The following is a 20,258-nucleotide window of genomic DNA, read 5'->3' as shown; positions in this document are numbered from 1 at the left end:
TCTGTATTTTATAAGTAAATGTGGAAACATCTAATCTCTGAGCCCCGTCACCCTGTTGAATAAAAGTGGTTTTTGTTAACATACTAAGTTTTGCCTCAGGACTTCTTATCAACTGATATTATATATACATACATCATATTTATGTCAGTTATTTATATGTTTGTGCGGCAGTCAGTGTTTAGGGCATCTGTCATGTTATAGCTGTGTTAGTATTGCTGTATGCTTACTTTTAAAAGAAAATAATTTATCTACCAAAACTTATTTGTATTTTGATAGAATGGAAATAGAGTTATTCACCTTAAATTTTAATAAAACAGGTTTTTTAATAGTGGTTCATAGATTAAATGTCTTTGATCTTGGGTTTATTGTTGGGTACTTCTCAAATTTTTGGAAAGGATCAATGTTTCAATACTTTTATAAATACTATAGCTTTTCTTTTAAATTTTGTACTGGTTCATCAACTCCACGTCTTGATTACCATTTTTCCCCATTATTTAAAAATTCTTTATTATTCATTTTCCAGTGTCTGTATTGAATGAGTTAAAATAAAGAATACAGTAAACAACAAGGTCATACTGCATAGCACAGGGAACTATATTCAATATCCTGCAAGAGACCATAGTGGAAAAGAACATGAAAAAAATTACATATATATATGTATAACTGAGTCACTCACTTTGCTGTGCTGAGTGACACAACAGTGTAAATCAGCTGTACTTCAATAAAAAAGGTAAATTAAAAAAAAAGAAATGGGGATTAAAAACAATGAAGAGTAAAGTTTCTTAGCTCACTTTGTAGATAGTCGTGTAAATTGTGTTGTCCAATAAAACACCTTAGTGAGACTTTGTCCATAGTGGAAAGTATACTACGTATATTTGGTGTTTAAATTGATAACTTTTGGACCACTTTTAATATTTTATGTATCTATAAATCTTTTAGTAATTGTCTTTCACATGCTCTTTGTTTTACTACTTACTAGTGTCATTTATTGATATGGTACTTGGTATTTGTTTGGAAACACCAAGATAACACAACTAAAATGTATTCATGTATAAAATATATCCAGTCTCCCTAGGCATAGTGGACTTGCCTTCAACATTTTGTAGGCATTTTCCCTTCCGTGTCTTTATAGCTTTACCATTTGTGCTTTAGCTTTGGACTACACTTTGGACTAGAGGGAGGGGTCTTTGAACCCAGCTCACCTCACATCATCATTTACTGTTACAACAGAAGAACAGAAGCTCTCCTCTCATTTTCTGTCCACCCATCCTCTGAATGTTTCCGATCTGACTTCCAGCTATTTGTTCTCTTGTTCTAGGGGCAGGGTGGAGGAAGGTGGTGGGTGCTGGTTTCCCTGCCTTTATTTTCATTCTCAGCCTTCCTTCCTGCTTTTCCACCTAATTAAAAAAATTATGTTCATTTGGGGACATCTTTTTTTTTTTTTTTTTTTGCAGTACGTGGGCCTCTCACTGTTGTGGCCTCTCCCGTTGCGGAGCACAGGCTCCAGACGCGCAGGCTCAGCGGCCATGGCTCACGGGCCCAGCCGCTCTGCGGCATGTGGGATCTTCCCGGACCGGGGCACGAACCTGTGTCCCCTGCATCGGCAGGCGGACTCTCAACCACTGCGCCACCAGGGAAGCCCCTGGAGACATGTTTAAACTCTTTCCTCCTCTTTGAAACATGCTGCCTCACTCCCGCCTTTCATAAAAGTTTCGCCTTGTACCCTCTGACCCCCACAAACAACCCTCAACTCTGTTGTGCTCCTTTACTCGCTGGTTTGCTTGTTCACCAGTTAGCGTTTACCAGGTACTAGCTCTTACCTTCCTTTAGCAGCTGAATTTCTTGAGTAAGGTCTTTACCTGCTATTTCATTTATTTACTTGACTTTTGCCTCTGCTAGCTCATTTTTATTCCCGTCACTCTGATGAGTTTGCGCTCACAAAGAGCACAGTCACTCCTGTGGCCACGCCCAACTCTCCGCCCACCTCCGCCTTGGACTCCCTGCTTCCCTGACACTCATCGCTGCCTCCTTGAAGCTTTTTCTTTAAAGTTACTATCCTCATCTTTTGTTTTGTTTTATTATTTAGGCGCTGTATTTTTTTTCCTGTTTCTTTTTCTGCTTTTCCCTCCTGCTGGAGACTTGATACAGTTTTGTCTTTAGCCTTTTTGCTCTTCTGTCTTTCTCCATGTGGAAAACTCAGTTACTCTCATGGGTTCAGCCGGTATTTTTCAGTGCAGATGGTTTTTCCCTCTCTTTCCAGTAGTGACTTCTATAGAGTTTCAGTTCTTCTTTTAGATTGTCTGTTCGACACTTTGGTATTCATGGATTCATCATGCCTTAAGAAACCTTGGATATCCTTGGCATGAAGTAATTGGTAATTTTCCCAAGTGTGTTTGGTAAGGCTGGAGTTAGCCCGTTAGGTTGATTCCAAGGCACTGGAATTTCAACATGGTTTTACATTATCTACTCATATTTGTATATTGAAGAACTCTTGTGAAGTAATTAAAAACCTTGTTGCTGTGTGAAAAATGTTTTGCATAAAACATAGAAAGCCGACTGCTAATGCAATGATAGAAGTTAAGAGAAAGGAATAGATGTTACCCGGCATGGATTTTTTTTTTTTTTTTTTGCTAGATAACATGATGCATTTGAGTAGAATAAAGAACAGAATATCAGAATTAACAGCTGCTCTTTAACAGTATAAACAGAACCTCTAGCTGTTTCATATGGAAACAGGAAAAAAGGATTTATGAAATTGTTTCAGTGTTTCATTATGGAAAATCTTGCCCACAGTCATAGTAATTAATGTGTATGTTTGTAAATGTTAAGATTGGTAGATGTCTATTTACCTGTAGCTTGGTACATCGAAAATTTAAATAATCATCTGGTTATCCAGACTGGCTTTCTTTTCTGTGCCTTTGTATTCCATCAGTTCTTAATTTTTTCGTTGTTTCTGTTGCTTTCCATTTTCCCCCCTTTTCTCCGCATGTTCCAATATACTTGTAAAATTCCAAAAATACGGCAGCCATAGGGAGTCTAACTTAAGCTAGTGTGTGGAAGTTCCAAGGTAACATATGCAGGTACTAGAAGGCAGTGCTTTTCAGCATTTCAAGCTGCCCCAAACTGAAATTGATTGCCTTGGAGAGTAGTCAGTTTACCATCACCGGGTGGTTTGTGCCAAGGCTGGACGAGCACCTGGAGGTGTGTAGCTGGGCTTCAGGCATTGGGTGGCAGGTGGGGAGAAGTTTGGACGACTGAAGTCTCTTCCATGCTTGAGATTCTTTGATTGTATGCCCGGTCCTCTTTGGTTACCACAGCAGTTCAAAATACATTTTCATTATCTGTGTTAGAATAAAGACGGTGAATCACAGTTAGAGATGTGATTCAACTTTTTCCAAAAGTCAAATTCCACCCCAGAGGATAAAAATGTTCTGAACTCTTCGGTAATTCAAAAGAATGTGACAAGATTATTGGGTTAAGTCTGAAAGACGGGTTCTAAAAATGTTTTGGACGAACTTTTTTGCCCTTCATATTTTCTTTCATAAAGAGAAAATCACTACCTAAATAAATAGGTATAGATTTCTATGATAACCTTGTCATTCCCGGAAAAACCTACTGTAAGGTAACTTGGTGTAGCCTTTAGTTTAATTTGGCAATAGATGTGTCATAGCGTTGACCTGCTTGTCTTAATTTAAACTTTTGATTTTTCTTAGAAAAGGGTTTTTCCTAAGGAAGCTACTAACATCATGGATTTCTGGCTAATCTTCATCAGTAAGCTTTGCTGTATTCTGTCACCTCAGCTGGAATTCCTGATCAGGCCAAATCAGGGAGGATAGGCAAAAGGGACTTGATAGTTACTTTAACTACTCTGTAGGTAGAAAAGCAGCTAAAATGACAGGTACTTTTTATGTTGTGGTCATGTTGTGTGCATCCTCAGTGGTAAAATTTGGGTGTAAAAGATTTAAGAGTTGGGGATGAAAGTGCCTGAGTACACTGAAGTTTTCTCCTCTTTCACTTTCTGACATAGTACGTTTTGGATGGAGTTATGATAAATTTTATTCTCTAGAAGCGTATTAATTTTGTGAAATGAAACGACTTGTAGTTGATGTTAAGTTCAGCCTCCTGTGAGCTCCCTCTGCCGTCTTTAAAAAAATGGAAACTGGGAACTAGAGTGTTGTTAGGCGATCAGAACTGAAATTTTCCTCGAATCATGCGGTTGTGCAGGTTTGTTTTACTTGGAGCAGGATCCAAGGATGTATCATATTGATCCTTTCTCCGGGCCTGGTGTTAGCTCTTGGTGAGTAATTAAATTGTCAGTTCCTTGCAAAAAATGGCATTATGGCACCGTTTTAAGTCTTCAGGTGCAGGTGAGATAAGGTATTATGTTTTCCTGGGAGTTCTGCAGAGGAGAAAGATGCATTAAATAAAACATATTATTAACAGTAATCTTACCTGTGTTTTTAAATGAGGCTACTAGCACATGTAAAACACTGTAACTGGCTCATTATCTTTCTGTTTCCCAGCGGTGGTGTAGATGTGTCGCGGCTGTTATGCGGTCGTCTGGAGCCACTGCAGCCCTCTTTTGCTTGATGTTTGCATGATCTGTCTTCTTTCGTGCTTTTATGTTTGACCTGTCTCAGTCTTGAAATATAAGAGGTTTCTTTTAGACAGGAAATGCCTGTATGTGGTATGCTCTTCCAATATGTAGTTTCAAATTTTTTGTTTCAGTGACTTTTTAAAAACTAGTTTTTTAGTATCGTGTTTCCTTGTTTGAATTTCCTTTTTCAGTGACTCTTACCTGCCTGTTGGGTCTTCATTGCCTGACTCTATTATTTGTCACTTTCTCTTCGATCCTTTTCATTACTTTTTTTTTTTATTAAAATTTTTTTCTTCTTTTGCTTCTCCAGTTTTCTTAGACCGTTGTTTGCTGTGTTTATTTGTTCTGGTCATCTATTTGATTTCATATTCATTTCTGAAATATTTTTTTCTTTTATTTCTAATTCTTTTCCTGAGTTCTCGTTTTAATTCTGCATGTTTCTAATTTCTGATTTAGTTGTTCTTTCATAACACCACGTCCTTAAACTCATTTTACATATTCTTTCGTATTTTGTATTTATGTCTTTTAGCTTTAGCTTAGAATTAGTAGGCTACCGTTCTGATCTGTTTCCTGGGTGTATTTGTTCTCGTGTGGCTTCACTGTCAGAGACATTGTTCCACGTCTTATTCTTCTTTTCTGATAACTTTAATGAGACTTGACCTTGATTTGTTTTCCGTTGATCATCTTTATATGACATGGGTTTTTCATTACCTTTAAAAGGAACTCATATTCAAGATAGCTTTTCTAACCTCACAGACCTCTCTCTTCTGTTGTTTTCACATGATGTTTAAAAAGTAAAACCACTTGTTTTCTGAGATGATCGCTCTGTTCCCTTCTCCCACTTCTATCTGGACCTTCTCGTCCTTTATCTCCATTATTTCTGTCCTGCTCCGTTTTGAATCACTCAGTGTAGGGCCCTGTCCTGGAAGGGAGATCTGGTGGTTCCTCATGGGAGCGCCTCCCCACTCCCAGCTTCTGGCACTTCCTTGCTCTTCGGGTGGGTAAAATCCCTTTCAGCTTCATCTGCTTTCTTCACGTGGGTTCACAGCAGTTTCCAGTTTGTATTTCTCCACTGTCTTAGTGTTCTGTTCTCAGATCCATCTGACACCTCATTAGCTGCAGGCAGGTCTAGTGGTCATTATGCCTCGTCCTTACCTGATGGCATCTCGGGATATGTGGGGATCCTCCATCACCAAATTTCAGTGTGAATATTGTGCATGGGTTTTGGTGTTTTTAATCTAGTACTTCTTTTTCTTTTTTTTGTAAGAGCTTCAGAAACTGTCACTGCTGTTACAGAATTCCCATGACAAATAATATTTAATAGAATAAAATTGTCATTAAAAAAGCTAATTTGAAGCTCTCCATGATTTAACCACATTTGACCTGTATATGTTAGAACATTGTTTAACCTCTCAAGGTTTTGACCCTTAGATAAATTTCCATAGGGCTTTATATAAACAGACACATAATAAACTTTCAGTTCACAATTCTTGGTATACACTTATTCAAGAGACCCCTGGTCAAACAACTTTTTTCTTGTTTTGTGGGAGGACTCATTATAATTCCATCAAACTGATGAAATTTCTCAAATTGTGGCCTCATGTACACATTTAACTTTTTTTTTTTAATTGTGTATCCATTTTACAGATTTTCTGCAATGGCCCATATTCTCATTGTATTTTTTAATTTTATTTATTTATTTATTTATACAGCAGGTTCTTATGAGTCATCAGTTGTATACACATCAGTGTATACATGTCAATCACAGTCGCCCAGTTCAGCACACCACCACCCTGCCGCTTTCCCCGCTTAGTGTCCGTACGTTTGTTCTCTACATCTGTGTCTCAGTTTCTGCCCTGCAAACCATTTGACTGAGATTCAACTTATGCCACCTCCTTGCCAGGATCGTTAAATGTGTCCTCAAAGAAGCAGAGTAAGGTGGCAGCACAGTGCTGGCTTTATCTATTACCTGATTTGCAGAGTGAGGTGAAGAAAGAAATGTGATACTGTCTATAGCAAAATTTAATCTGTGAAGTTTAATAGGATGTTTGCATTTTAAACAATCCACTGGGGGAAAGGTCACATTTATTTTGAATCTGAATGTGCACGATTGTGATTTTTCTCTTGATTTTATTGTTTTTGAGGTTAAACTTTTAAAAATATCAGTAATGCTTTTTAGAGTTCCCTTTTCCTAGTGACTGGCTATAGTTCTTGGCTCAAGTCACTCATTAACCCTATTAATTCCGTACTATCTAGGTGGGACTGAGTGTAACCAAAGAAATCACAAGCTACTTGAAGATAAGGTCTTCTATCCCATAGGCAGTGCTCTACTGGGTAGGAAGTTGTTGAGTGGCAGTGAATGTAGAATACCTGTGTGAGTGGATCATGTGGGAACAATTATTGTTAATTTCATTGCACACAGTATTTCAGAGGCGAGGTTGCTTCTCTTCCTGCTTTGTGTGAATGTAAGATGATCGAGAATAGCAGGTGTGGTCAGGGCGCTGGCCTGGGACTCTGTAGACCTGGGCTTGGGGTTAGGCTTTGTTGGCTAAATGACGGGCCATCTTCAGCAAGTTACTTAGTAGTGGCTCCTTTTTTTCCCTTAAAAAAATAAATACCCTCAGTGTCTAGTGATATCATAAGTTCTAAACATATCTTTTAAATGTCTCATTACCTTTTTGACAGTGACCTTTATGTATTAATTTCTAAAAGCATGCAGCAGTGTGCAGAGGGCCTTCTAGGCAGAAAGATAGAAAACGTGTCATATTTGAGAAAGTAAGGTAGTTATCGGGTGCAGTTGTTGTATGTGCATAGCGGGTGAAGGTGGAAGTTGTAGGCAGGGGCTGGTTTGGCCTTGATCCTGTGAGGGATGGGGGATGGGGAGAGGGACAGCCTACGAGCTCTTAACGTGTTCTCAGTTGAAGAGCGACACCTAACGTTATGTTCCTTTTAAGAACATAAATCCGAGGGGCTTGTTCCTGCAGTGGCCTAGGCAGTGGGTGACTAGATCTTCAGCTGAAGTAGTGGCAATGAGGTTGATTAACGGGATAAATCTACAAAAATATTAAAGTTAGAATCACAAAGACTTCTGACAGAAGGGGCAAGAGTCCAGATGACTCCTGAGCTGGGCCTTAAGCACCTAGGACGAAAGTAGTGGTTTATCCCTGGACTTCAAATCGTATGATTTCATAGTAAGTAGAGATGACAGAAGACTGTAATGTGAAACTTTTCCAGTTTTGTCATAACAGTGTTTAAATTTATTGCTTAAAAAAAAATTCATTCTCTGAATTTGTAGCAACTTAGCCAATGCTGCAACTTATGAATCAAGATCTGAGAATATCTAGAAATTGTGAAAAATAGGAAAACTGGTACCTCTGATTCCACATCATCATTTAACAATTTTAATGTTTAAATACGTGTGGTTTACTTACTTTGTTCTTAAAAACAACAATTAAAACAGAAAGAGATCAACTCCCCTAAAACGCAATTTCATGAAAACTGAAGGAATGGACTCTGTATTAAATATTTCCAAAGAGCTCCTGAGACCAAAAACAGTGGCCCTTCTTTTCCAGCAGCTGGAACCCAAAAGATCTTGAAACCAGTCCTGAAAAGCTTGCTCCTATGCAAGAAATCCTGGTGGCTTTTGAGAGGAAGATAGAGAACTATTCTGGGAAATTTCAAGTGGTAGTAGAGGTGAGTCACTGATGTGAAGAATTGCCAGGGACTACAATTTCTCTGTTTAATTATGAGGTTTTAAAATATATACATACACACACACACACGCACGCACGCATGCACGCACGTTCAGCTAAGGCAGTTTGAAATGCTAGTCTTTGTGTTCTACAAATTTTAATGAATAGAAAATAGAGCAAGTGGTGCTCCCTCTCCCGCACAAAACCACATACATGGAAATCTTAAGAAGCAAAAACTAATAGTTGAAAGTTTAATGATGTCATCTTCAGCAACAGTAATGAAGGTAATGATACTGGGAAAACACCTGGCATGTAAATGCCGTATTTATATTTTGAATGTATTCTGACTGTGAGATATTCTTGGATGGGATTTGTTAAATGTATTAATTTTATTCGATCATAACGTCTCGGATTGTCAGGAGACCCTGTTCTCTTAGTGGAGGTGGAGGGCCCTAGTGAGAGGAGGTCTCCTTGCTCTGAGTCACATGCTGCTTGGATCCCTGGCTAAGCTCCCTCTGGATGTATTTTATTTAGGAACAGTGTAGGATTAATGAAGCCCCCCTCTAACTCTTTTATTGTGTTGGGGAGTGGGAAACATATGGACACGGTACAAACATCAAAGGGTACAGAAGGTGTAAAATGGGTGGTCTCCCTCCCATTTTTGTCCCTCAGTCATCCAGTGTCCCTCTGTAGGAACAAGCCTGTTTTTCAGTTTCTTGTATATTCTTCCTGAAATGTTTTATGCATATATACAAACATACAGGTGATACACATTTTTAGCTATTTTCATATCCTTACACAACAATCTTTTGACCTGGGAGTAAGAGTCTTCTCTCTCCCACCCCCGTCTATTTCTCAGAAAATGGGTAAAAGTGTTTTAATTTACATAGTTTTTTACCTTTTTTTCCTCCAGATTTAGCATAGACCTGTAGCGTATTTCCATGACATGCTAATGTGTAAGATTCTATTGATTATTTTGATGTTTTGCATTTTTGCCATTGGGAATTTAGAAGATCTAATTGCCACATTGTAACCTAGTCATTTGCAACAAAGCAATTAGTAATCTCAGTCCTTTGTTTTGTAGCTGTTATTCTTTTTTTCCACTTATTCCATTTTTAAAAATAGCCAGTAAACCCCAAAGGGCAAGTCAGTATACACATAAAAATTTATGAAAACTATGCAGATAGCTTCCTGAAACAGTCCATTAATGTGGGTTTCAGTTTGCTCATAAATGGTTGTTGCTGAGAGAGAGAAAGTACAGGAGACGCTCCAGGGACACTTGGGGTAGGTGCTGAGCAAAGGGGGGGAGGGCGCACAAGGTGAAGGAGAGGGGAGGCCCAGGCGCCTGGCTCCTAAACACAGACCCAGGCCCTGGGCTGGACTGCGCTGGGTGTGCGGGCTAGGGCAAATAGGAGCAGCCTGCCCTGGAGTAGTGGCTTCACGTAGTTACATTCCACACCCCAGGAGTTTGGAAGGTTAAAGAAAAGAAAAAATGTGACAGATTTTATTCTCAGGAGAATGAATCATTGAGTTGGAACTTCTGGTGGCCTGTTACTTATCTTGTCTTTTATTATTTCCTGATATTGACAATGACAAACTTGGGCACACTTTGTTTCTGTATGTTCCTGTTGCCTTTTATCTTTGCATTCATTTCATGGCCCTTTTTGCAGTAAAACTGTTTTTGTGTGCTGCTTAATTACCATGTTTTTCCACTGGAGATGCCCCATTGACATAAAACAATGCCTTTTTTTTTTAAACATACACAGTAGTGTTACATAAAAATAAAATTTCCTATTACATTTGTTTGCTTATTGATTATGCCTTTTAAAAATCTATTCCCACTTTTTTTTTTTTTTTTAGTTTTTGGGTATGTTTATTAAATTACACAATCCAATAACTAAATGCCAATTAAAACTTTAAATTGACAACCTCAGTTCTCTTTAGTCTCTGTAAAACGTTAAAAAGTTTAGAACTCTTTTAGAATATAAGATTTATTGTTTTCTTTGTTTTTTTTTTTTTTTGTGGTATGCGGGCCTCTCACTGTTGTGGCCTCTCCCGTTGCGGAGCATAGGCTCCGGACGCGCAGGCTCAGCAGCCATGGCTCACGGGCCCAGCCGCTCCGCGGCATGTGGGATCTTCCCAGACCAGGTCACGAACCCGTGTCCCCTGCATTGGTAGGCGGACTCTCAACCGCTGCACTACCAGGGAAGCCCAGTTTTATTGTTTTTTAGTGCAAAAACTGGGACTGGGTGATATGTTGTCTACTTAGAAAGTTTCAGAGATAGAAATGCTTCATCTTCATTAGATTGTGATGACAATGTGTTTAGCCCATAGAGGCTTTTCAGCATTTTGATTCAAACAGTATTTTTAAAAATTGAATCTCAAGTGATGTGTGAGGCTTTGGGCAACTGTTGTTCTGTGTACTGGATTGTGGGGGAGAAACTGAAAGCACTCAGATTATGAGGACAAGTGCTTTTAATAGTGGGCTTTGGGATTTTTAAGTGTGTCCTATTATACCATTTCCAGGTGAAGCCTTGCTTTGCGGTTATAATGGTGGTGGTTTTGGATGAAGATCGTTCATTTATATACAATATAATATTCATCTTTCTAGGACCATATAAAGTATAAAAGGAGGACAGATTGAATTTAATAGGCATAGTAAATAACAATTTTTAAATATGTCCTGCCTAAATGGCATTTATCATAACTGCGGAGTACACATTTCACTTATTCTTCAATATATTAATGTATTTTTTCTTAAAGTAAAAATGAATGTTGACTTTGTATTTCATCTGTTCTTACAATGGTTTGTCAAGAATATCAATACATTTCTGCTCACTGGATGCTTGCCTTGTTTTTAAAAAATCAGTTTTGAGATGAAGTATAGTTTACTATGTAAATAAATATCTCTTTTAAAATATTTTTAAAACTCTGTAACTGATTCCTTGAATTACCCAGCAGGGAACCTCTTTGTGCTTGTTTCCTCATCTGTAAAATGAAAACTGAGCCGCTAAAGCAAAGAGCCTGGTGTTCATGAGCCCTGCGTGACATGGTCCCTAGTTCCATTGGCTGCAGCCTGAGGTGTCTAGACTGCCAGTGGCCGATGTTGGTTCTGTCGAGTTTAATTCTAATGGAGACTCCTGGGCCTGTTACTTAACATCTTGCAGCTTCAGTTTCCTTTCCTGTCAAATTAGGGTAATAATACCTAAATCAGGATTTTAAAAACTTTGAAATGGCATATATATAAGCAATTTATGTATTATAATATATATGCAATTTATATATTATATATAATACATCTAATTTATAATACTATATTATTTATATATATTAATAAGATATTGAGGCTAATGCTTGTTATTGTAGCTGTTAGGCTGTTTCATTATTTTCTTCTGCCAATTACCAGAATTTGCTCTTAAGTCCAATAGAAAAAATTTTCACGTGTTCTGTAGGGCCCTTGCCTGTAGTGTCTTGACACTCTGAGGACAGGTAGTTTGTACCACACTCCTATCACCTCCCAGGAATGCCAGCTCCTGTTGTTTTTTTCTCTTCACTCTAACCATCTCCAGTGGCTGAACCAGTTTCATCTCCACTAATCCTTTCATTGCAGACTTTCCTTCCACCCTACTCTGTTCTACTTTTTAGAAACTTAGAAATTATTTGAGCTTACTAGTGTCTTCCTTCTCCTTACAGAATGATCTCTCTACATCCGTGATGTTATTGAATCCTTGTTTCCCCCAGTCCCAGCTAACAGAGACACGCACACACACACGAGCACCTGCGTCAGGTCACTTTTTGGCAGTGGTCTGCTGTAGAAATGGCTCATAATTTCACATCACTTCTCCCTTTCAGATTTTACACCTTTTTTTCCTCCTGTCTAACTGTGATGGATAGCATCCGTAGAACAAAATTAAATAATTTGGTACAATGTACATGTATGCCTTGTTCTTAATTTTTTATTTTGCCAAAATAAAATATTAATGACCTATATTAAAGAGAATATTTATATAAAATGTATAGAGTCATATTTATTGAAATAAGATAATATCACTGATTGTAAGAAACAACTACATTTTATGGACTAATTAGAAAAAAATGATCACTTACAAGACACGATCAGTTGTAAGATGCATTTCTACTTCATGAATGTTATAATATGAAGAAAAATGTAACTTTGGATCAATGAGATATGGCAGGTATAGCAGATACTGTTTTTAGTCTTACTAAATTTTCTGTTAAAATTTTTATGTACTCTTGTTTGTGTGTTAGAAACTTCAGGTTTTCTTATTTTTGTAGTTTCTGTGAGCTGTATCTAAGTTACTTTTTGCTTCATTGCATATATTATGCACACTTTCTCTTGGTCTCGTTCTTTCCAAATATTTGATGCCTTTATGATGACGTGAGTTGGTCGTCTCTACTACTGAATTCCCATGTGCCCCCGCACAAAGATGCGGCGTCATTGAATGCTTGCGATGGAAAACAGTCTTCCTTTTTTCAGGAAGGGTTAGCAGTCCTGAAAGTCTCTCCGCTCTTCTCCCCACTCAGAGGATTGTTCCCTAGCCCTCCTCACACTGACTGACTCCATGCTACTGTGCCTCATGACACGGGGGAGCCCTTGGCCTACTCTCTTCTCTCCAGAGCTAAATAGCAAAACATTTTCTTGTTTTTCAGCTTACTATCCCTTAATGTTTCCCAGCCCTTTATTACTTCACTTTCTCATCATCTCTAGAGGAATGACTTAGAAATCTCGTTTACCCTGAAAGAATTCTTATGTTGAGGTTGGGTGGTGTAGGTATCCAGAAATGGGTTTACATTAGTAGCTTGCATGACTTAGAACTCTCAGTTGGGAGAAAAGTCACTGTATTTTTTTATCTGAAGGAAGGTGGTTCTGTATCCCCTTGAGGGCTACAACCCAAGGATGACATCTAGTGATCTGTTAAGCCTGGATTGTCTTCTTAGGGACACGGGGTGGGGGGTGTGTGTTTAGGAAATCAGGGGAAAAAGGAATTTTAAAAGCAGATCTTTCAACCAGTTAAAACATTTTAGGGAACTTAAGCTCCCTGAAAATGATGTAAAATAGTGATAGAGTAATGTTTTGTTTGTAAATGTTAGTTCAGTTTCTAATGTAATAGAACATCCTGGAAGTACTCTTTGGTTAGTCCTTACTCATAGGTGATCCAGAAACTTAAGTTAATAATCATTTCAACCAGTTTAATTATCTTATGCCTCCTTAGCAATGTTTCTTACTCTTGGGGTTGATAGATTTTAGGGAGAGTCCTGTGAACTCCTGAACTTGTATGTAAAATTTGGCCATTAGGCACAGTTTTTGGTAGCGAGAGGAGGATCCATAGCTTTTGGCAGAATCTTAAGGAGATTAATAACCCCAAAGAAGTGAATCCACTTCTGTTGTGTTCTAGGGCGGCCCTATTTCTGCCTCACTGCTCTCCATTGTGGCCTTGGTTGTAAATCATGAAAACCTCAGAGTATTTTGAAGCCTAAAACAAAGAAAATTTGATCTTGACTTATTGGCCTTAGAAATGGCAGTGTTGTTCAAGTGGTACATTTAAAACAATAGTAATACCACGAACTGCCAGGGAATCCACTTTTAGGAAGTAGTGAGTTTAAATGAAGGTGGTATTGTAGTCACGGAAAAAGACATTCAAAAACTGCAGATCCACGTATGTTGAAGACGTGTGAAGGATTAAAACTATGCTTCTGTTTTGAACTTGAGTAATTAATTTCATAGTTGTGATTTAAATTATTTTTCTAAAGAATATGTATTGGAAATGATAAATGTCTGGTGTTTGTATGTATGTGTGTATAGGAATTACTTTTTAATGTTTATATGAGTAATGAAAATATGTGATTTTTTTATTATAGTGCATGCAAGATATGGGAAATACTAAAGCAAGACTACTATATGAAGCCAATCTTCCAGAGAACTTTCGAAGACCACAGACAGATCAGTATCCTTTAACATTTCTTTATTGTGGGGTTTAAAAGAATCAGCTCATTTTTATAGTTCATATTTTAACTTTGTATTGAATATTTAGGAAGATATGACCTTTATCGTACTGTTGGTCATGAAAAATAGAAATTGATTTGCCCTGAGCTATGCTTTGTATATGGTAAGTTTTTAATAGGAATCTGGTAATACATGATCTATATAGTATTTTTATGTAATTATTATTAAGTATAAAATATTATAACTGATTCCTCTTTTTTTTTTTTTTTTTTTGCGGTATGTGGGCCTCTCACTGTTGTGGCCTCTCCTGTTGCGGAGCACAGGCTCCGGACGTGCAGGCTCAGCGGCCATGGCTCACGGGCCCAGCCGCTCCACGGCATGTGGGATCTTCCCGGACCAGGGCACGAACCCGCGTCCCCTGCATCGGCAGGCGGACTCTCAACCACTGTGCCACCAGGGAAGCCCCAAACTGATTCCTCTTGATTGATCTCCAACTCTTGATTGGAGCATATAGGTTGTTTATTACTTCAGACTATCATTAGAGGTTTGATTTGTGAGCATCTTGAGTACTTTTTGAAAAATCATTTCCAGAGAAGTTTCCTTTGAATATTTATTTATTTATTTGGCTGCATCAGGTCTTGGCTGCATCGGGTCTTCGTTGCGGCACTTGGGCTTCTCTCTAGTTTTGGCATGTGAGCTCTAGAGTGCACAGGCTCAGTAGTTGCAGCGCATGGGCTCTCTAGTTGTGGCGCATGGGCTTAGTTGCCCCATAGCATGTGGGATCTTAGTTCCCCGACCCTGGAGGAATTTCCTTTGATCACCTTTATGTGGTAATTATGTTTATGTGAAGCAGTTGACAGACAAATCCCATACTTGGTGGACGTGGATGGTGGCAGGGATGTGGGGTCGTTGTCACTGCTGACCTTCCGTGGGTCACAGGCTGCATGGCTCTCTCTGCTTTCACATCTGACCTAATGAATGAGGGGAATATTTTCTCACAGGCATTTTAGTGAGGATTTTTTTTTTTCACATGTTAAAGAGAAATCGTTTGATTTTATAGGGTTCCTCGAACTCATATTGAAGTTTGAGAAAAAGCTCATCAGAATAAGATTATCTAATTGACTGTAGGTATATGTGATTTTATCCAAAGGTGATTTTTGTGATTTTGGCAATATAATGTAGTTTCTTAAAGATCAGTTGTGTACTGGACTCTCCTGGTGATCCAGTGGTTAAGAATCTGCCTTCCAATGCAGGGGACACGGGTTCGATCCCTGGTCGGAGAACCAGGATACCACGTGCCGGGGTGGGGGGCAACTAGGCCCGCGTGCCGCAACTACCAAGCCCACGCACCACAACTAGAGAGCCTTGTGCCACAACTACCGAGCCCACGCGCCACAACTAGAGAGCCTGTGCACCACAACTACCAAGCCCGCACTCCACAACTAGAGAGCCTGTGCGCCACAACTAGAGAGCATTGCGCCACAACTACCGAGCCCGTGTGCCACAACTAGAGAGCCCACGCACTATGCAGCTCTCACGCCACAACTAGAGAGCCCGCACACCACAACTACTGAGCCCGTGTGCCACAACTTGATAGAAACCCCCATGCTGCAAGGAAGAGCAGAGCCCATGCACCACAACGAAAGATCCCACATGCCTCAACTAAGACCTGACGCAGTCAAGTAAATAAATATTTAAAAAAAAATTATGTGTAGCTTAAAAAAAACAAAAAAAGAACAGGTACTACCCATGTGTATACTAAAACAGTTTGTGTGACCAAACAATGAAAAAAATTGATCTTTTCTCAGAGATACAGGCCATTATATATATATTTTTTCATATTTGTATAGAAACCTTTTGGGTTATACTCAAGAAGTTAGTATTTGTCCTGTTCTGTTTCTGCTTCCTCCACCTCCTTCCCACACATTTAGCGGTCTGATATCCCAGGCTATTTTTATTATAGCAAGATCCTGGGGTAGGAGTGGGTGGTACATTTCAGGCATAAAAAATTGTGTGAGCAGAAGTATGAAGGTGTGAGGACACTTGACATTTTAAAGTTTTGATATGACAAGATTTAAGTTTCGTGGGCCAGTGGCAGAAGAAGCTCATTTTTCCAGATTGTGAAGGGTTTTCAGTACCATATAGAGCAGCATATAGGTAGCATATAGAGCAGTACCTCATTTCATTGGCCCAAAGGATTGAAGGATTTGAAAAGCCATGAAGAATTTTGAGGCAGGAGAAACATTAGAAATATTAGCTTCTCCCACAAGGAAGATGAGTTGGAGGAGGTCGTGGAGTCACAGAGGGCATGTAGAATACTAGTACAGCCCTGAGGGGAGCAGTGATGAAGAGATGAATTACGTGGGAGACTTGAGAACAGGCAGGAGGGAATTGGGGAGACTGGAAGGGAACTGGGAAGGCAGGGGCAGTTGGATTAGGTTAAGATTGCCTGGGCTTCCCTGGTGGTGCAGTGGTTGAGAGTCCGCCTGCCGATGCAGGGGACGCGGGTTCGTGCCCCAGTCTGGGAAGATCCCACATGCCACGGAGTGGCTGGGCCCGTGAGCCATGGCCGCTGAGCCTGCGCGTCCAGAGCCTGTGCTCCGCAACGGGAGAGGCCACAACAGTGAGAGGCCCGCGTACCGCAAAAAAAAATTTTAAAAAAGAAAAAGATTGCCTTTGTTTCCAGGGAAGACACTGCAAGGACCCCAAGTTTCCTAGCTTGGCTAAGGTTCTGTGAGTGAGGTAAACTTCTTCATCGGGGAAGGAATTCAGTACCAGATGAAGGTGTAAGGGTTACAAATTGAAGACAGTGAGCCATCACTTTGGGCAGGATAAGGTGTCTGTGGGACACATGCATGGAGATGCCCATCTAGAAGCTGGAAACAGGAGTCTGGACCCTAAAAGAAAGCAGGAAATGCAGTGTAGACAGGAGAGTCACTTAGCACGTAGGTGATAGAAAAATGCTTGCTAAAGTTGTGTTTACCTAGGGCAGTGGTCCTGTATTCTTTTTTAAATAAATATATTTATTTATTTATTTTTGGCCTCGGGTCTTCGTTGCTGCACGCGGGCTTTCTCATTGCGGAGAGAGGGGGCTACTTTCCGCTTCAGTGCGTGGGCACTTTTCTCATTGCGGGGGCTTCTCGTTGCGGAGCACGGGCTCTAGGCGTGCGGGCTTCAGTAGTTGTGGCACGCGGGCTCAGTAGTTGGGGCTTGCGGGCTCTAGAGCACAGGCTCAGTAGTTGTGGCGCACGGGCTGAGTTGCTCTGTGGCATGTGGGATCTTCCAGGACTCGGGCTCGAACCAGTGTCCCCTGCATTGGCAGGCAAATTCTTAACCACTGCACCACCAGAGAAGTCCCTGGTCCTGTATTCTTTTTTGCGGTTTTATTGAGACTCTTGGGAATGCTGTTTTCCTTCTCCTCTGGAAAGTGAGGGCATAGGGCAGAATCCTGAGGAAGAGAGCATGGTGGAAGGAGATACCACAGAGCAAATAAACTGTGTTCCAGGTGGTTGTTACCACTGCTTGCAGGTTGTATTAGGTTGTTCCTTTCTCTGCTTCTCACCCCCAAGCCTGAGTTAATGTATAAAATCCCTCAAGTTGAAGCATCTCCCTTGTCTGGAAGTTTGTGTGTTGCGTGTGTTGTGTGTGTTGGGGGTTGGTTTGGTTTGAATTGGGTTTTTTGGACTTCTCTTGAACGTTAAGAGGGTAAATTACTTGAGGTTCTTGAGATTTGGGGTAGTGTCCTTTATGTGGTATCTGGTGGATGAATGTGGCTTCCAAGTTATTTAGTTCATCCCCATGATGCCGTGTTGCTTTGACAAAGCCCTGAAGGTATTCAGGGGAGGACAGGACCTCTGTGTCCCCTTACACTGCCCTCTTCTGTGTACCATTTGGTACACATTCGTAGGAATTCTGTTAAGTAATTACTATCCGTTTTATGGTGAACCTAATAGAAGTAAAGGATTAGTGAGATGGTGAGTTCTTTTTTCTGGTGTTTTTTGCTATGTCCTTAAATGTGTGGTCCTTATCTAAACATTTCAGGAGAGATGAGATTTTTGTAGTGAATTGATTGGTGTCTGGCATCAGTAAGTCCTTGACCTTTGACAAAGTGAGGGTGTGGCATTGGAAACAACTGCAGTAGCTTTCCTGCTCAGCGAGGGTTCACTGTGTGCCAAGCCCTGAGTTTGGCACTTTATATACATTAGCTTTCTAAATTTTCAGAGCAGCTCAGATAGAGCATAATATTTTTATCCTTGGCAGGCAAGGGGGTAGGGTTCTCAAAGAGCTGTTAAGAAACTTCCCAAAGCCTCCAGACTTTCCCTCGTGTGTAGGGACACTTGGATATTATTATACTTAATGATGATAGTCTGAGTAAAATCAGTGTTGTCACATTTGAGTCCTGGTGGGTGGCTTTTAAAAATAGATAGGCTTATAGTTTGGGACTCTTTGCAGCTAAGACCATAAGGTCTAGGTGAAAATGTCAGTTTTTGAGTACCTGGTATGATTCAGGTCAGGCTCTTAGATAATGTGTGTCTTTGCTACTGTTAGTTCAAGCATGTGTGTTTGATTTTTCAAGCTAAATGTTACTTGTAAAGCATTTGCAAATTATGGTCATGTTCATATGAGGTGTTGACCTCTTGCTGTTTACAGAAAGATAATCTAAGGTTGTCAGAAACTAAAGAGGGATTTTGTCTAAAGACATTTGAGATAGATGACTACTAATGATAAGAGTATAAGATGACATCTCTTGGACCATGAGACCAGCTTCTATATCTAATGTAATACTATAGTCTTCAAAAATGTTTTTTACCAAAAAAACAAATGGTTCTGAAGAACCTAGGGGCAGGACAGGAATAAAGATGCAGACGTGGAGAATGGACTTGAGGACACAGGGAGGGGGAATGGTAAGCTGGGACGAAGTGAGAGAGTGGCATGGACTTACATATACTACCAAATGTAAAATAGATAGCTAGTGGGAAGCAGCCACATAGCACAGGGAGATTAGCTCAGTGCTTTGTGACCACCTAGAGGGGTGGGATAGGGAGGGTGGGAGGGAGATGCAAGAGGGAGGAGATATGGGGATATATGTATACGTATAGCTGATTCACTTTGTTATACAACAGAAACTTAACACAACATTGTAAAGCAATTATACTCCAACAAAGGTGTTAAAAATGTTTTTTACCTTAGTTATTACAGCTACGTCACTTTTATCCCTTCTTTTAATTATGAAACACTGTGATTTGGAGCTATTATTAGGGAGACTAGTAAAACCAGTCCCCTTTTTTTCTTTATTTCATCAATCATTCTAAAGCTCAGTGCTCTTTGAGAAGCCTAACATCTCTGCACTTTTACTGATTTAAATATAGTTGTCTCATCCTTAGAGGCAAGTAAAACTCACATAATATGGGACCTCACTGCATTCTTAACAAGATTTGTTACTTTTTAAAAGCTTTGCAATTTACAAAAGTTAGGCAGAAGCTGCTGTGAAAGTGTAATTTCTCATGTGGCCTGTGGTTAATTCTACGCGGCATGTACGAATGCATGACAGGCGATAAAGCTTTACATTAAAGATTTTCATTAGGATCTTTCGTCTTATCTGATAACTTTAATTACCTCAGTTCCATGAGTTCTGGTGTGCACCAGAGCTCATCAGCGGTGATTCTCCTTGGAGCTTTTGAAAATTTTACTGCTATCCGTGTTGTGTGTCTGGAACTGGAACATTTTGTTCTTGGGAATAGATATTAATTTGTATTTTAAGTGACATCTTTAAAGAAAGGAAAAATCTTAAAATACAAATAAATACATGTGAAAAGATAAAACACATAGTGATGTGAACATTTTTCTGGACTTCTGTAGTGCTTGCTGTCTGTTAGTTTTGAGGATTGGGACAGTGAAGGGTGCCGTGCTGAGTGTTTTGTGACCAAAGGCGTGGCGGGTATTCTGGGGTATTTCGTTGTTTGTGTACTAAGTCCCAAATCAGCCACCTAAACTTGCGTTGTCG

At 39.7% G+C, this 20,258-nt stretch overlaps 1 protein-coding gene across 6 annotated transcripts in view; it reads left to right on the top strand.

Moving 5' to 3' along the window:
- SMAP1 (small ArfGAP 1) overlaps positions 1-20,258 on the top strand; it is a 143,547-nt gene that overhangs the window by 45,173 nt on the left and 78,116 nt on the right. For 3 of the 6 annotated variants that reach the window (XM_033428694.1, XM_004270125.4, XM_033428696.2), the window contains exon 3: positions 14,170-14,255. In XM_033428694.1, coding sequence (XP_033284585.1) covers positions 14,170-14,255 — 86 coding nt within the window. Of the gene's footprint in view, positions 1-8,169; positions 8,291-14,169; positions 14,256-20,258 lie in introns of all 6 variants that reach the window. The other 3 variants (XM_049695437.1, XM_049695438.1, XM_049695439.1) reach the window with 2 other exon arrangements.

The sequence above is a fragment of the Orcinus orca genome, chromosome 12, assembly GCF_937001465.1.
Source record: "Orcinus orca chromosome 12, mOrcOrc1.1, whole genome shotgun sequence".
In the NCBI taxonomy this organism is placed as follows: domain Eukaryota; kingdom Metazoa; phylum Chordata; class Mammalia; order Artiodactyla; family Delphinidae; genus Orcinus; species Orcinus orca.
This window is presented reverse-complemented; position numbering and strand designations above follow the sequence as displayed.